General features: G+C 57.3%; 1 protein-coding gene across 1 annotated transcript; it reads left to right on the top strand.

The window, feature by feature from the left end:
* Positions 1-1,759: 1,759 nt before the first annotated feature.
* On the top strand, positions 1,760-17,540 carry NOM1 (nucleolar protein with MIF4G domain 1). Its single transcript, XM_077761699.1, is given in 12 exon segments — positions 1,760-1,972; positions 1,974-2,225; positions 3,774-3,901; positions 5,100-5,295; positions 7,922-8,242; positions 9,643-9,753; positions 10,601-10,768; positions 11,542-11,663; positions 12,130-12,262; positions 12,716-12,847; positions 14,750-14,859; positions 15,152-17,540. Coding segments are annotated over 12 exon segments (2,061 nt in total). The 3' UTR covers positions 15,327-17,540.
* The last annotated feature ends 6,064 nt before the right edge of the window (positions 17,541-23,604 follow it).

A 23,604-nucleotide genomic window follows, 5' to 3' on the forward strand; every position in this document is an offset into this window, starting at 1 on the left:
GAGGGGAGGCTTCCGGGAAGGCAGGGCCAGGCCAGCACCCCGGCACCCGCTCCGCAGTGCTCCTCAGTCCTGGAGCCCCAGGACCAGGGCTGCCCCCCGCAGGCCCGCCCTCCCCTGACGCTCCTCTCCGGGCCCTTAGTGGTGTGGACGGGGAGCCGATGCCTGATCTCTCCACGCTGCAAGTTGTTCATCAGACCGGCTCTGACCTTCAGCCTCTGAGCCACTCATTCCTTCAGGAGTGTTCGTAGCCCCGGCGAACAAGCCCTCCCCCCAGCCCCAAACACCGATCAGGGGGGACAACTAGCTGCATGGGACACAGAGTGAGGGTGTGAGGTCCAGGAGCCCGCAGCCGCCCAGCAGAGCCACTGAGGGAGAGCGAGAGAGAAGCGCATACATTCCACCACAAAACCAAAGACAGCAGGTGTTTTTAAAAAGCCCCATTATTTTTTTTTTAATGTTTTATTTATTTCTAGGAGAGAGAGAGAGAGACAGCGTGAGCAGGGGAGGGTCAGAGAGAGAGGGAGTCACAGACTGAAACAGCCTCCAGGCTCTGAGCTGGCAGTCAGCACAGAGCCCGACGCGGGGCTCGAACCCACTACCGCGAGATCATGACCTAAGCGAAAGTCGGACGCTTAACCGACTAAGCCACCCAGGCGCCCCAAAAGCCCCATTATTTTTATAACAGCCCCGTGGGATGGGCACGATCATCATCCCATTTTGCAGACAGAGAAACTGAGACTCGGCCTCAGTGAGGCTGAGCACGGTCACACAGCTAGGAAGTGTGAGGTAGGATGTGAACCCAAGCCCCAGAGCCCCGGCTGTTAAACGCTCTGAGTTTTGAACTTTTGTTTGGTTGTCTCTGGTCCTTCCTGAAGTTTCTCTTTTCTCTTCACCTCTGAGCCACGACTAGGATTTGCTTCTACCTCCGGGCTCCCCTCTGCTGCGCTAGCTGCCTACGATAAACTACCTAGTAACGAAGGCAGCCGAAAACAAGAGAAATGCATAGGCTCAGGGCTAAAGCTGGAAGTCGGAAATCCGGGTGTGGGTGGGGTGACTTCCTTCAGGGCTCCCAGAGAGAAGCTCAGGCCTCTCCCAGCTGCTGGTGGAGGCCGGCGGAGGGGTGGTGGCCCTCTCCCCGCGGAGCCCGAACGCTGGGGAACCCAGGAAGCCCCCTCTACCTTGCCTTTGACTGAAGTACAATTAACAACCAGTGTTATATTAGTTTTAAGCTCACATTCCCAGGCTCTGGGAATTCCCACGAATACTTCCATCCCGGGACACGGCTATGATAGAGAAATAATGGAACATCGCCCTGCAAATACCAGGCAACCCTAATAAATACGGAGGTGAGACATAACACTGTAGTGGAGGGACCGCAGGCCTGAGCCTGAGGGAAACTAGTAAGTGTCAGAATCATAAGCTTGGATAAGTTCCGCCAGTAAAACGCCACTGAAAACAACATTAACATTTTCCCTACGGATCTGTGAGAGGCAAGCGCCTCTGAAGAGCCGCGCCACCCAGACAACCACACTTACTCCTGTGGCACAGGCTGTACGGCTTCCTTCGTTAAATGAGAACGCACTTGTGTGCTCAGCGCACTGACTTTACAGCGTTTGCAGAGCAGGCGCCCTTTGCGGCCGCGCCGTTCCCTGCGCTGCCGCCCTCCCGCCAGCAGGGGACGCCGCCCCGTCCGGCGCAGCGCCGGCCCTGCCCGGAAGTCCCGCCCGGCCGGAAGTTGGAGTAGGAGCATCCAGGAAAAATGGCGGCGGCCGGGAGCNCCGCCGCCGCCCGGAAACGGGCCCTTCTGGCGGCCAACGAGGAGGAGGACCGGGAGATCCGAAAGCTGGAGCGGCGCCTCGGCTTGAACAAGCGCCGGAGGAAGGGCGACGCTGGCTCCGTGCCGCGCAGCTTTGCTCGCGACGGGCTCGACTACGTTCTGGGGGCCCTGGGCTCTGGGAGACCCAGCGGCTCGGACGGAGGGCNGGGAGGGGGAGGAGGAGGAAGAAGAGGAAGAAGAAGAAGAAGAAGAAGAAGAAGAAGAAGAAAAAGAACAGAGCAAGGTGGAAGCGGGAGCGCAGAGTGAGGAGGCCGACGGGGAAGAGAAGAAGCCAAAAAAAGCGGCCGAAGGGAGAGCGAAGTCGGGAAGGGACAGAAAGAGAGTCCGTTTTGCAGAAGAAACGAGTGAGACTCCCTGTGAGGACGCGGACGCAGACGCAGCAGACCAGGTATCGTGTGACCAACCTAAGTTCTCCGGGATTTTCCCCGAAATCTTCCCGGAAATCACGCCTAGGGGCCAGAGTGGGACAGACGTGGCATATTGATGTATTGGTGGGTGTGGAGCCAAGTGTGGGTAAATCGGGTTATTATGTCTGTTACGTTTTTCCATTTCCGCAGTGAAGACTCAGGGAGGAAACCTCTCTGGAGAGCTTTAATCCCAGAAGCTCAATGGCCGTTCCCACCGGGTGCCCTAAGGCGACACCTCCTCCACCCGGTGCTTACTGCCTCAGCCTCCAGACCTGACCTTGAATCCCCTCCCCCCTTGCTCTGTTCCAGGTTGGCCGCTGGTGTTCTGGGGGGGAGGGGGGACGGCTGCATCACCCCCGACTCGCCTCTGCCCTCACCTAGGCCTTTTCCTGTCCCTCGGCTCCTGGAGTGAATCTCTAAAACGTAACGCCGATCTGTAACACCCGCTTCCACAAAGTCCTGCGCTGAAGATCACGTTCAGCAGCCGCCTTCTTGGGGGGGCGGGGGGGGGGCACTTCCACGCGCACTTTGAAGGCAGGCAAACGAGTGTGCACTCCTTCCCACATGTCGCTGTTACCACGTTCTGTCCATAAATGCATTTCTCCCTCCTGTTAGCACAGCCTTTCCTCGGCTTCTCACCGTGGCTGTCTGTCCGTCCACGTAGACTTCCTGGGTGTTCTTCCCCATCGTAAGTGCAGGCACTGACTCTTTGGTGTCTGTCCCCGGAACTGTAGCACCTGGCGTTCTGTGAATGGTCTGTAACCGCTGTCCGTTCCTCTCTCCGGACTTGACTTTTGGACCAAAGTTCCCTAACTGTTCTCTCACGGCTTGTGGAGGCAGGGTTGACACGTCTGAGGATGGGTGTCTGGAGGGTAACAGTTTCCACGGATGTTAAAGTGTCTTCTCCAACCGAGTTTGAGCCCCCTGACAGCAGGGGTCACGCCTTACACACGTTTGTCCCCTGAAGCCCTCACTTAGGTGCCCGGACAGTGTTGGTCAACGGTGGTGATCTGTAACCTTCCCAGTTGACGATCTGGGACATAGTGAGCAATGGACTGATTTTGATTTGGTCATATATGTGTAGATGCAGGTTTTGAACCGGTTTGAAGTTCTTTTCTTTTATTTTTGAAGTTATCTTAGAAGAGCCTCCCACCAAAACCGGCAGTGCACGTAATTTCCGTGTTTGTGAACTGACGTTCCTGCCGAAAATTCACCCCAAGGAGGCATAGAATGTGGGGCTCTGGTGGGCGGATGCCAGGGGGGCACGGCCAGTTCTGAAGAGTCACAGGGAAAACGAGTAGACCAGACGTGCCGACAGTGACGTCAGTGCTGACGCCACCAGGCCGGTGAACGGGGCTCAGGGCTCCCCGTGGCTCAGAGTACGTTTCTACTGATCGTTAAGCGACAGTGGTCAGTGGTCCAGCACCTGCGGGTCCGTAGGACTGTAACGTGGAAACATGAACGCAGCAGGCAGAAGAGTGGAACTTGTCCAACGTAAAACTTTTGTCATTTATTTCTGTCCTTTTAAGCAGAGGCTTTGTGGGAGCAACGGAAAGTACGTCCCGCCTCACGTGAGGCAGGCTGAGGAGACCGTGAGCGGTGAGAAAAAGGAGGCACTTGAAAGACTGAAGAGACACGTCCAAGGTCTCATTAACAGGTAAGCTGGCGACACCGTCACCCTGTGCCACAGAAAGATGTTGTGGTCTGAGGATATAGGGACTTTCCCAGCACAGACCGTAAGCCACAGGGGCGGGCCCATCGTGGTTGATCAGCTCCTTCGTGCCAGCTCTGTGCCTCAGAAAGCAGGACGCTCGCCTTTTCTGTCTGGTACTTTGAAGCCTTCGGAGTTTGAGAGCCACTCAGGCGCCACGTGGTGGTTCTGAGAGGTCTGGGCACGGACTTCCCCTGCGCAGGTGCTCTGGGTCTGGGGTGCGGGCCTCAGTCCCCTTGTCCGTTACTCATAGTTGTATGTGTGTGCGTTCTCCACAGGGTCTCACGCAGGGGCCCCAGGTACCTGCCCACAGTGACGGTGGGACCTTCCTGGCATGCTGGCCTGTGTGGTCGCACCCAGTCCTCCCCCACACCCATCGTCTTGCTTTGTTTTGTTTTGAACTTTACTTATTTATTTTGAGAGCAAAAGAAAGAGCAGGGGAGGGGCAGAGGGAGAGGGAGGCACAGAATCCCAGGCAGGCTCCATGCTGTCGTGAGATCATAACCTGAGCCAAAGTCAAGAGTTGGACACTTAACAGACTAAGCCACCCAGGGGCCCCCATTGCTTTGTTTTTAATTAAAACAAAAAAATAAAACATTTTCCATGGTACATTCTGGAATTCTGCCAAGCATGCCAGTTTCATGCCCATGTCGGCAAAGGCACCGTGCATCATCTTCCATGTGCACACCCAGCCCTCCCCCCCACCCAGTACGCGGAGCAGCCTTTTCTCCGTGCAGGAGCTGCAAGGTTTTATGCCGGCCTCTGGCCCAAAAGCGGAAATGTCAGACTTCCTCCCAACGGCGCGTACGGACATGCCAAGTCAGGGCAGGTCCCTGTCTGTGCCTGGGATGCTGGGTCAGCACAGCGGTGGAGCGCCCTCATTGCAGGGTCCCGGGTCTTAAAGCGGGTCCCGTGAGTGCCCCCCGCAGACGGAACAGCGGCTGGGTCATTGCAGGACCCCAGAGGACCGCGTGCCATGTGCGGTGCGCGTGAGTCATCGGGGCCCCCCAAAGCTGGCGGTGGGTCAGACGTTCGTGTGAGACCTGGGCATTGGGTGTCCATGACTCTGATCTTTCTAAGCGGCCCTAGGAAAGAATCCCTGATGTGAGGTGTCATGCTGCTCTGTCTTCACAACTGTCCGCAGGTTGAGCGAGCCGAGCGTGGCCTCCATCAGCGGGCAGCTGGAGGAGCTGTACCTGGCCCACAGCAGGAAGGACATGAACGACACGGTGACGGGCGTCCTGCTGAGCGCCTGCGCCCCGGGCGCAGCCATGCCGGGCAGGCTGGTGATGGAGCACGTGCTGCTGCTCAGCGTCCTCCACCACACGGTCGGTGTGGAGGTAGGGCCCCCTCCCCGCGCCAGGTCTGGTCCGCCCAGCACTCAAAGTCACAGTCGGCTCAGCGGAAGGGTGCTGCTGTGTGTCTACCACGTCAGAACCACGTCCCCGAATACAGGGCTCTGCGTCCAGCCCGTTGCGGTGCCTTCGTCACTGGTGGTTCGCTTGGGAGTGATGCTCCCGGCTCCCCCGGGGACTCGCAGCAGGTGCTGGAGTACAGCGGTCCACGTGGTCTTTCTGCTCAGGTGTTCGCACTGGCTGCGAGGTCACTTTTCCGTGAGGCCACCACGCTGGGAGTGACCGTGGGTTTGATTAAGTGCGGAGACGTGTGATGGGGCCAAGGCTTGGAGTCCCCAGGTCACCTGCGGGCCGCCCGCAGGCTCTTCCTTGCTCCCGGCCCTCTGCGTTAGCCTCGGCGAGGCCGTGCGGTGACCCCTCCCGCTCTGATAAGTCCTCTTGGGTCACCTCCTACGGTGAAGCCACGACCTTCCCGGGGCATTCATGTCCACGGCGTGGCCTGTCCCGGGCTTAGCAGAGGACTCCCGATCCCAGAAGTTTATGCTGAGACACGGGAGCCGACGGCCGAGTAGGGACCAGGGCTTCATCTCCCCGGGTGGCGGGTCCTCCTGTGAGACAGTACGTGTGTGGTTGGTTTCTTTGCCTTCTGATCTCCCTCCTCCCAGGAATGAGCCTCCCCTGACAGCCTGACCCTGGGGCGGGTCTGCGCCCTGGCGTATCCCTTACACCTGGTCCCCTGGGACCCGAGGGGCGAGTGCGGGGACAGCCAGGCCCGGGAAAGTCTCCAGCATGTAGGTCAGCGTGCTTTTTCCCCTCGCTCGTCTGTTCTTTGCTCTCACAACTCACTGGCACCTTCCAAGCAGGCCTGGCCCGGGCTCCCCAGAAAGGCCGCGAACTTGCCAGACAAGCTCTCCTATGTGTGCTGGGGGTTCGGTGGCGGGCGCAGCGTGGCACGTGGGGAAATCATTGGCTGCGTCCGTCACTTGACAGTGGGCTTGGGCTAGCGAGTTGTATACACGCTGAGGGTATTCGGGGGCCTTGCCCACGGGGCGTGCTCAGCAGAGGTCCCTCACGCTGATTCGTGCTCCGTGTGAGACGGTGTTTTGAGGTTGAAAGTCTCCTCACCGGCTTCCCTGCCACCACCGGCTTCGTCGCTCTCCCTACACAGCCTTTGGAGCCAGGCGCTCCCATCCAGCAGCGCCCCGGCAAGGGAGTTTGGAAGAGGCAGATTGTAGAACCTTCTGGGCATCAGGAGGTGGGGACAGAGAGGCCTAGGCCCGAGGGTTCTGGGCAGCGGGACTGTCCTCAGCTACATCTGCGCCAGCCCCTTGAAGTAATTGTTTTGTCTGTAAGAGCTGTCCTCGTTTTCACATGACACACCGCGAGTCCCTTCCCTTTCCTGTGAGGTGTGACGGAGTCACTGGACGCCTCTCCCGAGTGCCCTGGGGGGTTCCGAGTGCTCCCCCGCCCTCCCAGGGTCACACCGGGTACTTTGTAGTCAAGAGGACTGACCGTAGATGGCGTGTCGAGTTCCAACAACAGCTGTGGACGCCAGCACCCCCAGCACAGAGGACCCGCGGGACTGGAGGGCATGAGGTGGCGGGTCCCACCTGTCATCACACCCCCACTCACAGCATGAAGGACACCCGAATGACTTGTCCCCGGGGAGTGGTGCTTAGCGGGCGACGTCCACCTCTGCCAGAAGATGACCCCCTGTCCGGATGGGTCCGTCAGTCTGTCAGTTCTGTGAGAAAGGCCTCCCCACAGGAATTCATGGGAGGGGAAGAGTCTGTCACAGACCCCCTGCTTGTCAGTTACTAAAAGTGAAATCAGGTCTGCACAGCTTTGCTTTCAGCTCTCTGAATCAGGGGCTCCTGGGTGGCTTAGTGGTTGCACATTCGAAGTCATGATCTCGCAGTTCACAAGTTCAAGCCCCACGTCCAGCTCTGTGCTGACAGCTCAGAGCCTGGAGCCTGCTTCCAATTCTGTGTCTCCCTCTGTCTGTCCCTCCCCTGCTCACAGTCTCTCTGTCTCTGTCTCAGAAATAAACAAACATTAAAAAATTGTTTTCTTTAAATCTCCACGTCAGAATTAAGGTGTATTGTAAAATAACTTTAGGAACATGAAAGTTACTCATATTTTTAAATTTGCTACTAAAGTTGTACTTTATTCTGAAGATATTAACAGGAATTTAAAATTTTGACTAACGATGTAATTCGTTCATGTGATTGAAAACGTACCTAAGTATGTTTCATGCCTGGGTTTTTCTTGATGTCTGCAGAATTCTACCTTCTCTCTCAGGTTATATTTGACCATGATGTAGCGGTCACCACAGGGGGCGCCCTTCAGAGTCCCCGTCAAAGTCTCAGGCTTTGTGGACACACCTCGATGCGGGCTCTGAGCCCTCCTCTCGCCCCCCTCCGGCCTTAGCTGGAGCCAAGCTCAGGCCGCGTTAAGAGCCTGTAACTTAGCAGCTGTGTGTTTTATGTGTTAACTTAAAAAGCGCTAGACATTTAGGTTTGTTGCAAGAGGAAGAAGGATCCCTGAGAAGAGCTTGTTGACCCTGAGTTTTGCCTGTTTGTGGTGATTTTTTTTTCTGCTCTTTGTCCAGGTCGGGGCTCACTTTGTGGAGGCCGTGGTGAGGAGGTTTGACGCCGTCTACAAGAGCGGAGGCAAAGACGAGTGTGAAAACCTGTTCACCATCATCGCGCACTTGTATAACTTCCACGTGGTGCAGTCGCTCCTCGTCTTTGACATCCTGAAAAAACTCGTTGGGACTTTCACAGAAAAAGATATTGAACTCATCCTGTTGATGCTGAAAAACGTGGGCTTTTCGTTGAGAAAAGATGATGCGTTGTCACTTAAGGAACTGATCATGGAGGCCCAGGCCAAGGCCAGCGAGGCGGGTGGCAAGTTCCGCGACCAGACGAGGGTATGAGTGCGTCACCTGACCCGCTTCCTGGGTGCCTAATTCGCACCGACCAGGGCTCAAAATCAAGTGTCTGGGGCAAAATCACATTTAATTTCTTAGCGGTCCCTGGCCCCCGATGTCCTCTGCCTTGTCAGGTTTTGTGGTGTACCTTCGATAGGTGAACGCACCTTTTTCCTACTAAGAACTCAGGCATTTTGTGAATTTAAGCGTCGGTGTATTCCACGTTTATGCAGGGAGGGAACGCTTCCTGAGGGAGGCCACGGGGCTCGGGTGTGGGCTCCTGGCACTGCCGCCTCAGGGACAGGAGAAGGGTTCGTGTGGGGAGCGTGCCTGGGAGCCAGGGGCAGGAGGAGAGGGCAGAGGGCGCGTTGGGAGGCTTGGTGGCCCTTCAGGCACTTAGGACCTTACCCTAGAGGCACCTGAGGGGCTCTGAGCAGGTAAAGGACGGGTGCTTTCATGCTAATCCCACGTTGACTACCGTAGAAAGGGGGAGGTGGGCAGGCAGGGAAGTAGCGCTGCAGGGGTCTGGCGGGAAGGGGAGTGTCCGCTCGGCTCGCTCACACCAGATGTGGCTTTAGGGTTAGAAGTGGGTTGGAGGGGAAGGCGAGTGTGAAGGAATGGAAGGGGGTCACCGCCGGTGGATAGCAGGAGAGGAGAGTCCTGAATGAAGGTGCTGGGGCCAGCTCTGGAGAGGTGCTGGCGTCCCGGGGGCGGAGCTGATGGTTTCGGAGCGGGAGTGTCTCCTCTGCCGGGGGCCCCCAGAGTGTCCCCAGGAAGCACTTGGCCCTGGGTGGAATGCCTAGAGGCCAGGTTTAAAACAAAAGTCTATGGAGGGGGGAAGTAGGCTCGGTTGCCTGGGGCGGGGTTTCGGCGGTGCTCATATGCATTTGGAGCCTCTTTCTGGGGGTGATGACCATGTCCTGACTGATCAGGACAGCCGCACCCCCCTGCTCATTGTAGGGTGTTACCTGGGTGAGTTTCATAGCATGTGAATTACCTCAATATAAGGGTAACATTTGGGGAAATCTTGGAGGCATGGGAAAAATGATTTTATTCTTGCAAGTTTCTCTAATTATGACATTATTTCCAATTTAAAAGTTAGAAAAATAGGACCAGGAATGGGGAGACTTTAAAACGTAATGGAGAGAGAAGACAGCTAAGACCGAGGGTTTGGGGGGCGCCGGGGGGCAGGGACAGAGGCCATGGAGACGGAGGAGAAACCGTCAGATCTCGGGCCCCAGAGGACGTCGGGTGACAGACGCGTATTCACACGTAACCCTGAGCCGGAGGGTCAGGTTAGTGGGGACCGTGCACCTGTGGACCACGCTGGTCTAGTCCCTTCCATCTCAAGGCGCTTACACTGCAAGAAATGACGCTTTCTTTTGTCCTTTTCCTTAAAGGTTCGGTTTATGCTGGAGACCATGCTAGCGCTGAGGAACAACGACCTGCGTAAGATCCCCGGCTACGACCCGGAGCCCGTGGAGAAGCTGCGAAAGCTCCAGAGAGCCCTGGTGAGGCCCTTCGGTGGAGGTCTGGAAGGAAGTGGACCTGTTAGTGAGGCGCCACGTCCCGGTAGTACGAGCTCAGGGTCCTGGAGGGCAGCATCACATTTCTGTGGAGAGACCTCTGACTGGTCTGTGTCGAGGGTCCCCAGCACTTAGCCCATGGTGCCCGGCTTGGCCGCACTATAGAATTCTCCGCTCTGTAAGGGGGCTCAGGCCATGGCTCCGCCCAGACCAATGAGGTCACTATGGGGGTGGGGGGCCACCCCTTAGCTCCCTAAAAGTTCCCCAGATGTGGGGCCACAGCTGGGGCCCACAACATCCCCAGTCAGGGGTCCTTTGGCCCCGACTCTGGGCAGGTCCAGAATTGCTGACTCCAGCCCCCAGGTGCCTCTGGAAAGTTCTCACCGCCAGCTCGGTGCAGCTGTCCTCGGGGCCGAAGTATGAGCCTCTCCCTGGTGTGGCCGCTCTCCAAACACAGCAGTGAGAGTTTATGCCTAACTCTGGCGTCATTCCAAACTGGCTAACTGTCCCAGTGGTCGGTGACTCATCGCAGCATTCACAAACCAGGGGCGCCTGGGGGCTCAGTCAGCTCAGGTCATGATCTCACGGTTCGTGGGTTTGAGCCCCGTGTCAGGCTCACTGCTGACAGCTCAGAACCTGGAGCTGCTTCGGATTCTGGTCTCCCTCTCTTTCTGCCCCTCCCTCACTTGCACTGCCTCTATCAAAAATAAACATTTAAAAAAAAAAGTATTCACAAACCAGAAATTCCATTATCAAAAACAGAAGAAGCCCAAGGGTGACGAGATGCAGACTGTGAAGCACCTGCAGTGTTTCACGAGCTCCTTCTCTCCAGGTGCGCGGCACCGGCTCAGGGACAGAGACTCAGCTCCGCGTCTCCTGGGACAGCATCCTGAACGCGGAGCAGACCGGGCGCTGGTGGATTGTGGGGTCTGCGTGGAGCGGGGCACCTATGATTGATAGCGGTCAGCAGAAGATCCCGGAGAAGCAGCCGGCGGGGACGGTACGAGACCCCCGGGCCCCCGTTGGGCACGCCATCCGTGTTCCCTGTGGGCCCCCTGAGGTCTTGCTGCGTCCCTCCCTGCAGCGGCCACCTGGCTCCCTGGACAGTGTTCGACATGTACACACGAGGGCGCATTCAGAAGCTTACTGTTCAGTGATGAAACTTAACTCCGTTTCTGTTGTTTAAGTTCCTGAACACATTGCATGAAGGACTTAGAAGTTGAAGGAGGGAAACACGAAGGCCGAGCACTCACACTGCAGGTACCAGGCTTAGTGCAGACAGGTGTTTCCCAGGAGGTGCCTGTGGTCCGTTAGGCTCGGGTTTCAGGTGGTCGGAATCGTTGTATTTCTTTGTATTTTATTATTAACTAAAGTCCATATGTTATTCTAATTTTCCTCACTTTCCTAGGACATCCTTTTTTTTGTCCCAAGATCCTATGTCCTACATTGTTGTCCCGGCTCTTCTGGCTGCGGCCACTTCTAATTCAAGTCGTTACCGTCTAGACTGATGGTGCTGCTCCCGAGAAGCCTCCCGAATCAGGCGGTGTTCTCCTCCTGCGGCCGCTTTGTCCCCTGCGCTGTGTTCTCTTGGGGGCTCCCCAGGGATGCGGCTTTAGCACTCACACGTATAAATTGACGTAGAATTCGTAGCTAACCTTCCGGAAAGCCATAAAAGCACACACATTATCTTTTAGAAACTTAGTAACGACAGTGAACGAAATTAACTTTCGCCTGAAACATCTGTGTGGTCTGTCTGACTTGTCTCTCTTTCAGGTTAGCGGGAAGATACTAGAACTCGCCAGGAAGCAGAGAATGAACACCGATGTCAGGAGAAATGTGTTCTGTACAATAATGACGAGTGAAGACTTTTTGGACGCGTTTGAAAAGCTTCTGAAGTGAGTGTGTGAGCGCCTGGGGCTGCGGTTTGCTGGGACGTTGCGGCCAGAGTCTGCGCGTCGAGCTCTGCGTTCCCGGCGTCTGCTGCCGGCTGGCCGCTGGGGTCCGGAGTGGACCGTGTTCGATGCACGGTCATTTTCAGCAACTGTTCATTGTCATAAGTCGCTTAGAATCTTCGTAGGAGCTTGCCTTTCCAATTACTTCCAAGTTAAAAGCGTCCTGGTGCAGTTGCTGCAATTGTGAGATTTTTCAGGCCCCTGTGTGCCCTCACAACAGCCTTCTCAGGAAGGGGGTAGTTCATTTTCCTCTGTTTGCTTCCCATGGAATGAAACTCCCGGGCGCGAGGACACCCACCGTGGCACCCGTCTTGTGAGCCACGCCTCCTCTCCTCGGCTCCCCTCTGCCCGGCCTGCCTGGCAGGCTGTGCCCCTCTGGAAGATTCGCTCATCGCCGTCTCTGTCGCAGGCTTGGGCTCAAGGACGAGCAGGAGAGGGAGATCGTCCACGTTCTCCTGGATTGCTGCCTTCAGGAGAAAAGCTTCAACCCCTTCTACGCGTTCCTGGCTGGCAAGTTCTGTGAGCACGAGAGGAAGTTCCAGGTAGCTCTGTCAGCAGGCCGCCCCCACCCCTGCCCCGCGCCGTCTTCCTGGGCCTTCCGTGTGGCTCAGCCCAGCGGCCTCGAGCACCCGGAGTCAGTGGCCCAGCCGGGGCCGAGGCCAGGCCTCTCGGGGAGAGCCCGGGGCGGGGCGGGGGCATCAGCGAGGCGGAGTGGCAGGGAAAGGGTTGCTGCGCCACCTTTTCCTGCCGCGGATGAGGGCACCTGGCGGCCCACGTCACCAGGAGGGTCCCTGGCTGCTGTACTGCTCCAGCCTCTTCTCTTTGATGTTTCTGCCACTTCGAGGGAAAACGCGGTTCAAACCATATGTGGGACGGGAGGACCTGACTCAAATGCCGCAGACGCATGAGTAGCAGCGTGGCTTTAGAGTCTGTTCTAGCGGCGTGTCCTACCAGTTTCCTGCATTTTGACTTCCTCTTTTTCTTCAATCAATCAGATGACTTTCCAGTTCAGCATATGGGATAAATTCCGGGACCTAGAAAACTTGCCAGCCACTAACTTCTCTAATTTGGTTCACCTGGTGGCCCACTTGTTGAAGACAAAGTCACTTCCACTCTCCATTTTAAAGGTTTGTATCACAGACGGAGTTGCTGAGAGCAATGAAAATGATAAACAATTGCTTACGTTTGGTCCCTTAAGAAAATTTGTTTCCTTAAGTTCTGACATACCTGAAACGTGTTTAATTTTATCTTGAGAGAAAGCGCGTGTGTATGAGCAGGGGAGGCGCAGGGAGAGAGAATCCTAAGCAGGCTTCTCATCAGTGCAGAGCCCAGTGTGGGGCCCCCATCCCACAGCCGTGAGGTCATGACCTGAGCCGAAATCAAGAGTCATATGCTCAACCAGAGCCATCCAGGCACCCTAGTTTGGTTTTTGTTTGTTTTTAATAATTTATTTTTGAGAGAGAGCATGAGCAGAGGAGGGGCAGAGAGAGAGAATCCCAAGCAGGCTCTGCACCATCAGTACAGAGCCAGATGTGGAGCTCGAACTCACAAACCGTGAGATCATGACCTGAACCGAAATCAAGAGTCACTCAACTGAGCCCCCACCCCCACCTCCCTAGCGGCCCTGAGAATTGTGTTTATAACATCATCGCACCATGAAAAGTAGCCGGGGTGGCTTGCAGTGTGCATGTGCTCAGTAAAGGAAGGCGCTGTGAGGCTCTGCTCATCTTGGAGGCTCTTGTCTGGAGTCGAGGTTCCCGTACAGGCCCTGATGATACAGCCTGACCCGCGCTGGCTGCCGCTGCGTCGGGGCGGGGGGGGGAGCTGGCGGGCCGCCATGCAGGGCTTCTGCGTTTTCTCCCCTTGGGATGGACGGCGTCTCTTAAAGCGAAGGGCGCCCCCGCCCTGCCCTGCCTCCAGGTCACATCCGAGCCAGTGATGTGCAGGTGCCCCGATGTGTGGAGTGGACAGGGGACCCTAGATAGAGGACGTGGCGTTTGAGGTGGCCGCCGGGCCTGGGCGTCCTGGAAACGTGGACAGGGAGCCTGCGGGCAGAGAGGGTGTTCGGGGCCTGGACTCCGGTGCCTCCTGCTCCCTGACGTGCAGACTGGTGGCCTCTGCGGTTTCCTGGCTTCCTGACATGTCCAGCCACCAGGGCCCTGATGTTAGGTTGGGTGTGGTATTGGGTTCCGGTCACTGTACTGAGAACCAGGCACTGAGCCTTCTGCCACATTCCGGAAATGGCAGTGTTGTGACAGATGGTGAGGATGTGCCTTCTCATTGCTGGACTAGACCTTGCCTTCGGTTCCCTCAAGTTTTGAGTTCAGATTGGAGGAGGATGCGATGTTTCCCTGGGTTCCGTGGAACCTAGAGATGTCCTTGAAACGTGTCCGGGGTCCTCCGCCAGCCCCATTCGCTGGGTCCTCTCTGGTTCTCAGGAAGCCGTTGAACTCTGACTGGGCCTGTGTGTCTACAGGTGACACGTCATGTCATCTCACGTACCGTGTCCTCCACGTGGACAGTACTGTCCTGCCCCTGTGTTGAGTATCCTTTTACAGTTCCTTGTGGTTAGGTCAGCATGAGTTTGAAGTATATCCACGTTTATATCTTTAATTGTGTTTTCTGGTTTCCTCCCGCACAGTGTTCCGTGGTGTAAGTGTACCGAAGGTTACGTATGTTTCTCAGGGAGCGTATGTATGTACGCAAATAAGAGGGACTCCCCCCAGATCTAAACTCTGTGTCTATGGGGTGATTTGGCTGTGGTTTCTTGAAGGCCTGCGCCTATGTGTGCTTCAGTTCTAGAACTCCTGATTCCTGACTTCTCGCCCCCATAAACTCCCAGCAGCAGCGCGCCCCCGGCAGTGGCTTGCACTCCCCTGCCCACGGCCCCTCCTTGCCAACAGCCCTTCATTCTATAAAACTGGAAATAGTTTACTTAAAGGGGGCAGGTAATTTTTTACTCTAATTAGAAGTCAACGAGAAAGTTGACTAAATCCATGTAACTTTTTCTCTGTCCTGACTCTAATTAGGTAGTTGAATTCAGTGAGTTAGATAAACCCAGAGTCCACTTTTTACGGAAAGTGCTGTATATGCTGTTGATGGAAACTGAAGTTGAAGACCTTGCTTCAATTTTTGCAAGGTAAGTGCCCATCTTGCTTTGTTCTAACACGGAAAAGAGATAAGGAGAGTTATTTCCACTCACATAGGTTGTTACGGATTACATGCAGCGTAAGAAGTTATTTGCTTGATATACGTTAGATTTGGGGAGCACCCCACCTGCTGGAGTGCAGACCAACAATGTCTAGTGTGTAGCGTAGGTTGTTAAGCTCTTGATTCAGAACCTGCTTTGAAAGCAGTTAGGCTGCGTCTCCCAATTGGAGACCCTGGGGCTGTGGCTGTCACTGACACGCAGCTCCTCACGCCCTTCCCAGGGTGGCCGACAGCCCAAAGCTGGGCGTGCTGAGAGAGGGCCTGAAGCTCTTCATCAGCCACTTCCTGTTGAAGCGCGAGCAGGCGCACGCGAGTGCGGAGGAGGCCGGCGTGCTGAGAGAGAGGGCCGATGTCGCCACCAAGTGTTTGCAAGGCAAGGCTTCCCTGCGAATGTAGTCTGCAGAGGGACAGCACGTGAGTGGTCATTTGTCTGAAAACATCCTTTTCAAACCCACGAGGCTCGATTTTCCGCTGACCATGTGTAAACGCCTCACGGGCCTATGCCACGGCTTGCTGTATTTAAGATACTGTATTTCAGATGATGTTTTAATTTAAGGTTATGCTGTATTTATGTAATCATCTGTTTTCACGTATCTGTGTACGTGGTGGAGTTGGGAGAAGACGGGGAGGGAAGTTCAGACAGACCCTGGACGTGTTCTCCCGAGCCGAGCCGGGAGACTGCGTCGGGGGCGGGTTGGCGTGTGTGGGGGCGCTGGTCGTCTTTCATAGACAAAGTAGGCCACTAGGGGGCACAGTTACAAAGAAGTTGATGCGTTTCTTAATCTTTTTTAATATATTGGTTAAAAGTTCACAAACCGTCTGTCAGGTGTGGTACCTGATATGTAATTGACTGTGTCGAGTATCGGGAATGGAAATCTGGGAACGTCAGCAGCTGACCTGAGCCTTGCAGATGCCTGCACGGCGAGGTGCGTGGAGCCGCCCTCCAGCACTGGCCTAAAACTGGGACATGGTGGAAGACACCCTTCCTGTTTGCATCTGTCACTTACACTCATCAGCTCCAGATTGTAAAGCACTTCGCCAACCAGCTTGACGGCAGCAGGTAGCGGACACTTCCCCGGTGCGGCCGCTGAGCCTGTCCCAGGAGGAGCGTTGCGTGAGGAAGGGGCGTCTCGCAGCGAGACGCAGCCCTGCTTGTACGGCGAGCTGCGGCTGATTCTGTGCAGGAGTGCGTGTCCTCCCGGGCCGGCAAGTGTCTGTCGTCTCTGCAGCTCCTCGGACCTGCTCCTCTGTCGTAAATGCTGCAAACCTGACTTACGTGTCACTTTCAGTTGTTGAAAAGTCCTCAAAATGAGTTTATAAATTAGTATTTTCTGCACACTAAACGCACGCGTCTGCTGTCCGTCAGAGTGGTCCCCCTGGGAAGTGGCACTGGCCTGAGTGCAGCCTCGCTCCTGTGCAAACCGCCTCTTGTCACAGACTTTCACGTGACGCGACAGCGGTTGGTGCCTAGAAACCACCCATGGGAAGTGCTGAGTCTCCGTGGGCGTCCCTCACCGCAGGTGTCAGTTTTGTAATGCGTCAGGGGCCTGGGACACTCGGTGCCATCTGGCCTTTCTCGTGCTTGTTAACCCCACGGCCAGGAGCCACCCCAGTCCTGAACTTGCACCACAGAGAAAAGCCTGTGTCAGGAGCGCGCCCAGAGCCTCCGCTCTGTCAAGGGCCCTTCACAGAACGTGCTGGGCGGCGATCAGGCCGGACGGGCCACTGCTGCTCGTGCCCGACCTGTCTGCGCGCAGCTGCCTGCGTCCAGAATGTCCTGCTCTGGAGAGAAACGTGTTCCTCGAAGTAAACCGTGAGCTTAATGACCCAGTCAGCCTACATTCCAGAGCCCGCTCCTTCCTGTCTCCCCGGGTCGCCCGTAACTGACCGGAGCCCATTCTCTGTGGGGACAGCTGCTGAGACCGAGAGAAACTTCCGTGCAGCGCAACGGTCCTCCCGCATCCATGACACGCGCACCAGACCCCGGAGGTGTGGACGAGCCCAGGCTGCCGCTTCCTAGGAGATAAACTCATGCGAGCCGTGTCCCACTTTTACGTTGTCCTGTATTATTACAACAGCAGGAGTGACTATGTTGGTGACTTAATTCCTAATGGCCGAGTTGTCCCATTTGTTACATGCCAACTTTTCCGCAAATCCGTCCTTCTTTAAGTGTAAGCGCCCCTTTTAACACAGTATCATAGGTTATCACGTGTCCGTGTGCTTTACGTAAATATATCTTGACCAAAGCTATTGTGATTTCAGATTTGCTTTTACATACATAGGTTTTTAAAATGCACTATGATAATCTGCATCTGAAAAATACTGCAGTCAGTGCTGGGTGTCTGTGAGTTCTTGTGATGCAGGTTAAGAACTGCTATCGTATTGACGGGATTTATGAAAAGGTGTCTTTTAAGGAGTTTTTTTTTTTTTTTTTTAAACAATCTCTACAACCAACCTGAGGCTTGAACTCACAACCCCAGGATCAAGAGCTGCCTGCTCTGCTGATTGAGCCGGTCAGGTGCCCATATGGGATTTCATCTCCAAAATAGAGACCTAAGGAACAAACTTTTTAACATGTTAAAATGTACAAATAAAAATATTTTTTATATATACAGTGCTCGTGAAGGTTTATTTTGAAAGGGGAGGTCTGTGCTGGTGAGCATAGGGCTTAGACGCACCTGAAACACACACACACAGACACACACACACAAGTCTGCGCCCAAAGATGAGATAGAGCAAAGGAGGCAAGATGCTAACCATTAGTGGATCCGGGTGAAGTCTGTGCAGACAAAGTATTCTAGCTTTACGTTCTCCATGAGTTTAAATTACTTCAAAACAAAAGAATTTTGGTAAGGCGTTCGTAATGCAGAACCCAGCCTTCAAAGTGATAAAATACTCGTGATTTTTCACAAAAATAATTCAGCCAGCTGAAATCACCTTTGCCTCCTTCGCTGACTAGCTGGGCCTTACTGTGTACAAGAGTGACGAGCGTATGTCATTTGCGCTCGACATGGCCCCGGGGTGGGGGGGTGGCCGGGGTCATTCCTGGTCACAGCTCGGAGCCTGCACGTGGGCCGGGACTCGGGCCCCCTTCCCACCCTGCACGCAGGAGCGGCCGGCTCGTGCTTCCTCTCCGTGGTGGGCTGGGTGCCAGGCCCGCGTCATTTTCTGAAGGCGGTGTCACGCCCTGTTACCCCGAAGGGCTCTGTGTGTGTTTCCTGAGAGTGCTGTCCCGGCCCCGGAGTCAGGGCGCGAGTGTGGACGGAACAGCCTCCATGTGGACGGGGTGCCAGCACTGCCCCTCCGTGTGGGCCTTCCTGCTGCTACTCAGGATCCGGCCCACACTGCCCTTCCCTTCTGTCAGGAGCCCCGTGACGGCAGTCTGTCCCACTGACGCGGTTCACTGGAGCTGGTGCAGGCCACGTGGGCTGGGGTCCACACCGGCCATGACCGTGTGCAAGTAGAGCGGAGGAACCCAGTTAACCTAGCGCTGCACATGCCCAGTCGCCCCCCGGGCTGTCTGGGGCTCTCTGGGTCGCGTCCACGAGCAGCTGGGCTGCTCCGGGCCTGGCGAGACGGGCCTGCTGCCACGTGCCCTGCCAGCCCTCGGGGCTCCCGCCACGCCTCTGGGCCACACGTCTCGGCCGGAATAGCCAGAGTGGCTTCTGTTCCCCGCACTAACGGCTGAGAGCCCGGCAAGCTGCTGGATGTTTCCGGGTAGCCTGCCTGGCGCTCGGCCTCCCCACGGGCCCTGAAGGCCTTTGCGTGGGCTTGTTCCTCGTCCGGCTGCCCCGTCCCTGGTACCAGAGCGCATGCCGTGTCCCATCCCGTGAGCACAGAGAGCGTCCCGACCACAGGAGGGCCCACAGCGCGATCCGGGATGCAGGCCCCGCAGCAGGTGCGACTCCTCTCGGACCGCGCCCCTCCCCCCAGCTCGCTGCCTGCTCCGTGCGGTGTGCGTGGACACGTTTGTTCGCGGGCTGTGCGGTCTCTGACCTGCTTCTGCGCAAAGCCTCTTCTGAGGTGCGCGTGAGATCGGAACTGTCGATTCCGCCCAGCGCTTCCTGGGGGCCTGCCCGGTGCCACCCTTCCAGCTGTAGCCTGGGTTCCAAGACTGAAGTGTGACCAGCTGGCCTCGGTCGTGAAAGTGCGCCAGATGTGTGAGGGGGGCAGCCAGCGATGCCCACAGGGACAGGGACCCAGAGCTTTCCACAGGGAGCAGCTGAGACGGCCACCCTGGGGACACTCAGGGCCTCCGGGCATGGGTCCCTGGGCGCAGGTCCCTGCCATGGCCTGGCTGAGGACAAGGCAGCAACGCCACAGGTGTGCTTGCAGCCTGATGGTGAAACCCTGTGTCTGCGCTGGGGAGGCAGGGGGTTGCTCAGTGACAGCAAGGTCCTGACCAAGCAGGACCTTGGACGGGCTCTGGACGGGCAAGTGGCTGAGCTGGTGACCGGCCAGGGAGCCAGTTCCTGTGACCTGCCCAGCAAGGCGCGCCGCACCAGGGTCGGGGTGGCAGCAGCCAGGGGCCCTTCTGCAGACACTTGGGAGAGGGGGGAGTTTGACCTTGGCGCCCTGGACCCCACAGAGGGCAGGAGCGGGGTGGGGGCGTGCAGACACACCACCCGGAGGCGGGAGCCACGGCAGGGAGCCCGGGGACCCGCGCACAGAACACTGCCACTGAGCAGAGAGAAGGGGCGGCCAGGGGCCGCGGACTTGGCTTTGGGATTGTCTAGAACGGTTCAAAGACATCCCAGAGGCGGAGCTCGCTAACCGCAGAGGCAGCTTCGCGCAAAGACTGCGCAGTCACAACACGCCGGAAGCCCCCGTGAGGCCCTCCTGACGCGTCCCTGAGCGTGAAGGGTTGAAGGCCACGCACAGGTGCGCGTGTGATGCTCGTGCACCCCATGACGGACGGTGACACCGAAGGTCGGGGGACTTGGGTTTTCTCAGGAAGGTCATCGGGCGCAGGGATCTGCGCTGTCCTTCTTCCCACTGGGGAGGTTTTGTGCCCTACGCCGCGCTGCGGGTCGAGGTCACGAGGAGGTGACATTTATCTTGAGCACAGCAGGATAAATGATGAAAAGTTCTGTTTGCGCGATAAGATGATGAAAGGGAAATCGGACCCAGCGTCCAGTGCTCTGAGGGTGCAGGGGTGACGTCAGGAGCAGGGAGGGCTGCGCGGGCTCGGAAAACAATGCCCTGTGTGTGCCCACGGGCTACCCGGGCCGAGCGGTTTTGACCTTGAGTCTGTCCAAACAAGGATGTATGGGCCACTGACCTTCGAGGCTTATCAAGGCAATGCTTTCCCACCCCTTCCCCCGAAGACACCCCCTGCCCTGTGCTCTGCCTCTCCCACGCCCCCCACCCCTGCCCCGGCAGGGCCCTCCCCCGCCTGCAGCCCAGCCAGGGGGCCGCGCCCTGCCCTGGAGAGCGCCCCTCGCAGGCAGCAGGAGGCACAAAGCCGGACCGTGCGGAAGTGAAACCGATTAAGGGCATTTTATTCCCTCTAGAAGGTCGTTTGTGACGGACCCTTCCCCTCATTCTGCTCTGTCGAAGGGTCTGTGAAGACGAGGGCGAATTCTTCCCCTTGTGTGTGGGGTTTGCCCGTTAACGTCTGCCGTGTTCGCCTTTTCTCCTCTTCGTACACACGCCCACGTGCCTTTGTACGCTCGGCGCGTCGTGCCGGCAGCGTTTGGAAACAGACATCGGGACACCCGACGCCTCAGGCGCCAGGCACCTCGTGAGAGCGGGCACCCTCTCCAGCAGCCGCGGTGCCCGCAGCGCATTGGGCGCGGGGGCGGCGCCAGAGTCCGCACCAGCCGGCGTGCGAGCCGCCCGTTCTGAAGCGGACCCTCCAGAGCTGTTTGCCCTGCACCCAGGAACACGACCAGGGCCCAACGCTGCGTCGCCTTTTCACTTCTGTAACAGAACCCGTCCTCCCTGCTCCTTCAGAAAGCCCTGGACGCTGGGCGTTTGGAGAGTCCTGGCCGGTGCTTGGGGGAGTCCGGGTGTGCCTGCGAGCCTGGGGGCAAACGCTTTGGGGTCGCACGGGGGCCTCAGGGCAGCTCGCCGCTGGTGACCGCCGGTGCTAAGTGCGTCCCAACATCAGGCTCAAGGCCACGGACGTGCAGAACGGTCGTTTTCTAGCTGTCATTCCTCCTACATGATCAGCTGCCATTCTTGCTTCAAATGAGTCTTCCTCAAGGGGTGCCCGGGGGGCTCAGCGGAGCACGCGACTCTTGGTCTCGGGGTTGTGAGTTCAAGCCCCACACTGAATGCAGAGATCACTTAAATAAACTTTTTAAAAAAAGAGCACGTAAAACGAACCTTCGTATAGTCCTCTCCCCTTTCCCCGGCGGAGATGAGACTCCACCCACCTCTAGTCGGCTGACGTGTGACGCAAGGCTCTGGTTGTGCCCGAACGCACTGTAACGGGCTGTGGCCAGGGCAAGACCTGCAGAGGCCGTCAGCCGGAGGGGGGCAGGGTGCCCAGCTTGGAGGCAGGGACCTGTCGGGAGTGAGGCCTGCCGGGTGGAAGGGAGCCGTCGTGGGCGACCAAGCTTCCGGAACCCCCAGCTGCCCGGCCTGGAGTCCCAGCGAGATTACCCTTCCCGGCCCTGGGTCTGGGCCTGGGGTGCTGTTTTGTCACTTTGTGTGCTGTTGAGAACAAACTTTGGGGGGCCCCTGGGTGGCTCAGTCGGTTGAGCATCCGTCGTCAGCTCAGGTCATGATCTCGCCGTTCGTGGGTTCAAGACCCGCGTCGGGCTCTGTGCTGACAGCTCAGAACCTGGAACCTGCTTCCGATTCTGTGTCTCCCTCTCTCTCTGCTCCTCCCCCACTCTCTGTCTCTCTGTCTCTCAAAAATAAGTAAACTTTTAGAAAAATTAAGACAGGAAAAGCCTGGGCATCACAGTATGCAATCCCATTTTAACGAGGCAATGACGACTCGGCAGAGGTGCCGCTTGGTGGGTCCTGAGGTGCAGAAGGGACCGGGAGTGTCAGGCCCGGCCCACGGCCAGCCTCCCCCGCCGAGCATCAGCCCCCAGAGGTCGCCCCTTCTCGGAACTGCTGTGCCTGCTACTTGTGTTTCCCTAATGTCCAGGTGGGTTTGTGGGCACCTGTGGCCACGTCAGTGGGACCTCTGGGACTCGGGATGGGTTCACTAGCCGCCCGTTAAGGCAACCTGCTGTCGTGTCTGCTTCGCACTGATCCTTACTCCTGTCCGTTGCGGTGACCCGCTGTCCTGCCTGGTCCAGGAATCCGGGCAGTTCTCAGGCTGGAGCACTTTTGGTGCTAGGACTGGGAAAGTCCCAGAAGACTGTGATGGGGACCGTCCCCTACGTGCAGGAGCCAGTGTGCAGCCGCAGAGAAGCCGAGGGGACCGAGGGGTCGGGTCCGGGGGGGACGGCGCGAGGCAGCCGGACTCGGGAGCTCTCTGCTGGCCTCGCCTGTGGTGCCCGCCGCCACGCCAGCGCCTCCTGAGATAGAAAGTGTGCGTATCAGTTTTGCTGACCGCCTGACACGGGCAGGGATGAGGGCGCTTCTAACTCTTGGAGTCTGATTTTACGACCTGTCACGAGTTTCGTGTCCTTCAGAGCATCCAGCGCTGCGTTCGTCTCCAGGCACCTCTTATCTGGCCCCAGGAGGGGCCTGTTGACCAAGACCAGTACCACTTCCCAGGGCAGAGAGGACGGCCTCGAGAATCAGGCCTCCTTCTCAGTCCCCGGCTTCCCAATAAAATCACCCCGAAGGCCTGTCTCACTGTCACGCTTCCTCAAAGCTGGTGGATGACGCAGGACATTTTCCCAGTCTCTGGAAAATCATCCTCAATGGAGGTGAAAAGTAAAGCTTGCAGAAAAGTACAGGATGAGAGAGAGCAGGTGCTGAAAGCCATCCCAGCCCCCCCACCCGGAATACCCTACNGCGCCCCCAAACCTCTGATTTCCTAGAGAGAAGCTGACTCTGAGCAGACGTGCCCCAGGGCGTCAGTCATTACAGACAAGACGCAGAAGCGGTGCATGACCGCGCGAGGGGCCTGGAGAGCCTCGCCCAGCGCTTGCCGCGTGCGGGAAAGCGGCTTCCCGTGTTTAGGGCATAGAGCCGCTTATTTAACGCCTCGAAAATACGACGTGATTATTTGAGATTTATTTTAGCCTTGCCCTCAGACTTCTGATTAGTGAAGGAAGTGCCTTCCGAGCCGGCCCCAGAGCAGCAGGTGAAATCCATAGAACCCTCATTAGCGCCCTTGCACTTTTGACTCACGTGGACAGTGAGAGTGTTAAAGCCTCTGTTTTCTAAATCAGGTCTCACGGGGCCGACAGAGTCTGCTTTTCTACTTGGGCACCTGAGGGACCAACGCTGAGGCCCAGCTGGAGGCCGCCTCTGGCAGCCGAGGCCGGGCCTGGGCGAGGCTGCGGACGCCGGGGCTGCCCGGCCGCTGTCCCCGCACGCCTCGCACACCCTGTAAATCCGCCCCGAGCCGTGCGGAGAGAAGCCCAGATGACAGGCGGGGGCTGGGAGGTGCGCTCGCCGTTCCCGCCCCCACGCGTGCGCCGGCGGATCTGTGCCCCTTCCGGCCGGTGGCCCCGGCTCTGTTCCCATGGCGGAGTCTGCGTGAGCCCCGCTGCGGGAGGGGGGGACCTCAGAGCCACTCCCCTCGGGTGCAATTCAT

This window comes from Crocuta crocuta, unplaced genomic scaffold (assembly GCF_008692635.1).
Source record: "Crocuta crocuta isolate KB4526 unplaced genomic scaffold, BGI_CrCroc_1.0 scaffold408, whole genome shotgun sequence".
Lineage (NCBI taxonomy): Eukaryota > Metazoa > Chordata > Mammalia > Carnivora > Hyaenidae > Crocuta > Crocuta crocuta.